At 42.1% G+C, this 4,741-nt stretch overlaps 1 protein-coding gene across 1 annotated transcript; it reads left to right on the plus strand.

Moving 5' to 3' along the window:
* The first annotated feature begins 730 nt into the window (after positions 1–730).
* LOC123966183 (importin subunit alpha-1-like) lies at positions 731–3,983 on the plus strand. Its single transcript, XM_046042388.1, has 11 exons — positions 731–862; positions 1,082–1,201; positions 1,304–1,447; positions 1,530–1,618; positions 1,725–1,993; positions 2,107–2,201; positions 2,372–2,635; positions 2,772–3,005; positions 3,187–3,369; positions 3,468–3,617; positions 3,749–3,983. The coding sequence occupies exons 2-11, from the start codon at positions 1,145–1,147 to the stop codon at positions 3,836–3,838; spliced, it is 1,575 nt and encodes a 524-aa protein (XP_045898344.1). The 5' UTR covers positions 731–862; positions 1,082–1,144; the 3' UTR covers positions 3,839–3,983.
* The last annotated feature ends 758 nt before the right edge of the window (positions 3,984–4,741 follow it).

A 4,741-nucleotide genomic window follows, 5' to 3' on the forward strand; every position in this document is an offset into this window, starting at 1 on the left:
TTCCTTCCTTATGCATTTGTGGTGAAAGCAACACATGGGAGTATAAGACAATTGTTTGCATATACATAGCACATCACGAATTGTGATATAAAAGTAGGCACAGTATAAAACAGATTAAATTATAATAGCTAAAGAATTAACAAAACATTAAATGTGCTTCACCGTGTCTTCAAGTTCAGTGGTGGTTTTGGTTACAGACTCTAGAAGTGCATAAAACCCTTACATATAAATTGACGGATGTCTGAAATTATTGACGCTGTTCTTGTTTCATGAATATTTCCATATCAGATAAATACATTTTAGTCACCACCCATGCTGTTAGTAGTAAGAGCTGATATAACCATGTGGCCTACTCAGAAAGATGTATATTTGCCAAAGTAAAAGCAAAGACATTTTGAAGCGGCAGCAGCTGAAAAACAGTTGTAATTTCAGGTTTACAAAATGGACATGAAAGACCTTTACATTAACTTAGGAATTTGGTACATGGGTGTTTTATTTAAAGCGTGGATATGAGGTCTTTTCGTTTCATTATTTCCGTCAAGGATAACAATGACACTAGAAGAGAAATGCACCGATCAGGGAACAGTTCATTCCTCCCAAATGTGTGCTGAAAAACATGGACTGTATATAAGAAAGACGGCAGAACACTGATCCCGAGTCAGATTAAACACGAGCGTAGATCTCGCGATGTTACCACGAAGTGACGACATTTCCTGTGTGCGCTGATTTTTTTTTAAACAGGCCAATGAACGGAGGCGGCTGGATGCTTTCGCTCGAACAGCCCAATCAGGAGGCTTTGTTGCAGGAATTTAAAGGTCTGTGCGGCACTGTCTATGTGCCACAGCCTTTGTGCGAGGATCAGGTAAGAGTCTGCGAACTGCTTCTTACTACTACTGAAAATTTGCGTTTTGTATGTTTTTCTGTGTGGTGCTTACTGTATTTCCAACTTGTGCTAGCTGGTACTGTGTCTATTTAAATGTGAAACCGGCGGTTTCCTCAGCCTGACATGTTTGTGACATTCACGAGGCAGTTCAAAGTTAGTGATACCGGCAAACTCTTAAAACTTTTTTTATTTTTGCAGAAGTAATAAGTTACCACAACACTTCCCTCTCTTGCTGCTGCTAAGCTTCCCTGACACTTGAAAATGTCTGAGAACGTTGCACGTCTGAACAAGTTCAAGAACAAAGGCAAAGACGCAAATGTGAGTTTACTCGAACAAGTTGCGTTTAGCATAATGTTTATATGGCTGCTCAGGGGTTTCAGTTATAAATGTGTGACTTGGTTTTATTTTAAACAAATGCAGGAACTTCGACGTAGGAGAGTGGAGGTGAACGTCGAGCTCCGCAAGGCGAAGAAAGATGATCAGATCTTCAAAAGAAGAAATGTGTCTGCATTTCCTGAAGACGAGGCGACTTCACCTCTTCAGGAAAGAACCCAGAACTGTCAGGTAAGCCAAAGACATTTAAATTGAGAATGTTTACTCCACCTCCAATGTACACTAAGTCCTGACTCATTCTGACAATTGGCAGGCCTTCAGACAGTGGACCGTTGAGGAGATTGTCACAGGAGTGAACAGCGGTAATGTTGAGTCTCAGCTCCAGGCTACACAGGCTGCACGGTAATAATTCATAAACATTGTACATTAGTCATTCTACATTGGCACACAACTCAAAAATGACTGACTGCCACAATGACTCCCTTCTAACATGCTGTCATGAATGCAGGAAGCTACTGTCTCGTGACAAGCATCCTCCCATTGACCAGTTGATCAGCGCTGGTCTGATCCCCAAGTTCGTCGCCTTCCTGGGGCTGATGGACTGTCCCCCAATCCAGTTTGAGGCTTCCTGGGCTCTGACCAACATTGCCTCTGGCACAACTGACCAGACAGCAGCTGTTGTTGCGGGTGGGGCCATTCCTGCCTTCATTAGCCTGGTCACATCCCCCCACCAGCACATCAGTGAGCAAGCAGTCTGGGCCCTTGGAAACATTGCTGGTGACTGAATTTTTTATCATTTTATTTTTGTGTGTATTCATGACTATTTGGCTAGAAGCAAAGGACATGAGTTTAATATTTTATTTGTTGCGGGTTTTTTTGTTTTTTTTTAGGTGATGGATCAGCTCTTAGAGACAAGGTCATAAAGCATGGTGCTGTGGCCCCTCTACTCAGTCTGCTGGCAGTCCCTGACCTTTCAGTATTTAATGTAAGTATTTAAAAAGTCAAGTTTAATCCTCATGTAAACAATTTTCTTGAAATGGCCTAATGCAATCATTTATTCTCCGTATTGCACACTAGAGGTTGCCCTTACTCAACCAAATGCAGCTCCATGTCGAACTAATGCCTTCGCTTCTCTTACATTTGATGTCTTTGCAGACCGGCTACCTGAGAAATGTTACATGGACGCTGTCAAACCTCTGCCGCAACAAGAACCCCTCCCCTCCTATGGCTGCAGTCCAACAGATCTTACCTGCTCTCATTCGTCTTCTACACTGTGATGACCGGGAGGTGTTGGCTGACGCATGTTGGGCTGTTTCATACCTGACAGATGGCCCTAATGACCGCATTGAAGTGGTGGTCAACACTGGCTTGATTCCTCGCCTGGTGAAGCTGCTTGGCTTTGAGGAGCTGCCTGTCGTTGTACGTATGCAGTTGTGTGTACATCAGTAGGGTGATTGATCCTTGTAACCTCTGTGCATAATTCATGTGGAGTGGTACATTGTGTCATCATGCTGGGGCAACTCCCTGAGGTTGTGCAATGACCCTTCTCCTTCAGACCCCTGCGCTGCGTGCCATCGGCAACATTGTGACCGGTACAGATGAGCAGACTCAGGCTGTACTGGATTCTGGGGCCCTGAACATGTTCCACCAGCTGCTGCGCCACAAAAAAGCCAACATCCAGAAGGAGGCGGCCTGGACGCTGTCCAACATCACAGCAGGGAAGGACGGCCAAATCCAGGAGGTCATCAACGCAGGCCTTGTTCCATACTTGGTTGATATGCTTGTGCGGGTATGTAGTTTAATTAGAGGTGTGTGGTTGTTGGACTTTTTTGTTGTTTTGTCTTTTTTTTGGGGGGGGGGGGGTCTGGCTGTCGCGTTTAATTTCAGCTTTACCTGTACACCACTGTAAAACAGATGGCTGCATTTCTTTAACCTTTCAGGTCATGTTTATCATTCTCCTTTCTCTGCAGGGTGACTACAAAACCCAGAAAGAGGCTGTGTGGGCGGTTACTAACTTCACCAGTGGGGGCACTATTGAGCAGGTGGTTTACCTCGTTCAAGCCAATGTGATTGAGCCTCTTCTGAATCTACTCTCCTCTAAGGACAGCAAAACTGTCCTTGTCATTTTGGATGCCATTACCAATATCTTCATGGTGAGTGCATTGTCATGGGGGGGGGGGGGGGGGGGGGGGGGGGGAGAATCTGTTATCGGATCTGATAAGTTAAAATGTGATGTGCATTTTTCTGTCAGGCTGGGGATAAAATTGGGGAGGCAGATAAGCTAAGCCTAATGGTTGAAGAATGTGGTGGACTGGACAAGATCGAGGCTCTGCAGGCTCATGAGAATGAGATGATCTACAAAGCAGCCCTCAACTTGATTGAGAAATACTTCTCTGAAGAGGTAAGCATCTTTAAGATGTGTTGAACTGATTTTTTTTAAAAAAAAAAAAAAAAAAAAAAAACTCTTGCTCATAAGTGGTCTTACTGTGGGTTTTTTTTTTTTTTATAATTTTTATTTTATTTTTTTTAAAGGAGGAGGAGGTGCAGTGTGTGGCCCCAGAAGCAACTGATGATGGTTATGCGTTCCAAATCAGTGACAACCAGAGCACTTTCAGTTTCTAGAAAACTTCTACCTCTACTCTCAACTGTACTGTACCTTCACTGTTTGTCCTTTGTTCGTGTAATTGTGACTTTCTTTGTATGTATTGTACATACTGTTTTAACATAACTGATAAAACATGATTGTAAATAAAATTGTCAGATCGTGTGGGGGGGATTGTTTTCACTATTACTTTGATCAGCTTATAGCATATCTGTAACTTTCTTCCTGCACAAGAAGCTGGGTTTCAGTAATTAATCTTATTGGCTGAAGGCCGTCAAGTTTAAAACAAGCAAAGTAGCCTGTTTTCACACTGTTATTTTTGTACAAAATGTCAGTGAGCTTTAGAGGTGTAAGTAAGCACATTTGTTAACTTTGGACAGAGTAAAGCTAGTTCTGTCTTTATGCTAATCTAATTGACTGCTAGCTTTTGCTTTTAAATGTAGCATGTATCCATTACAGTGTGAAACTGTTCCTTAACCTGGCTCAACTTCAGCCTAATTCTACGGTTTATTTTGTCCATTGTCAAGACAGTAGATAACGTCTCAATTGTAAACTCCAGTTTGTATGACGTTCAAACTCATGAGTGTAATTTGTCAACCTTACTGGTTATAAAATGGGGCCGTTAATGTTAACACCTGTGCTTTTTCTATCATCACAAATTGTCTGGCATGAAAATTCCTACTGCACTAATCTGAATATTAATAACCAAATTTAAGAGCACACAAATGAAGTAGTTGTGGGGAAGGGGACCTCTTAGAGTTGTGATGTGATTTAATCAGGACCTTTATTGCCAAGTGTTTTACACACATGAGGAATTTGCTTTGGTAATAAGGTGCTACATGTAGACAAACATACAACTGATATAAGTAGAAATATATAAATATGGAATAAACAAATGCAAGTTATAAAAGATGGAGAAAAAT

This window comes from Micropterus dolomieu, linkage group LG02, assembly GCF_021292245.1.
Source record: "Micropterus dolomieu isolate WLL.071019.BEF.003 ecotype Adirondacks linkage group LG02, ASM2129224v1, whole genome shotgun sequence".
Classification (NCBI taxonomy): domain Eukaryota; kingdom Metazoa; phylum Chordata; class Actinopteri; order Centrarchiformes; family Centrarchidae; genus Micropterus; species Micropterus dolomieu.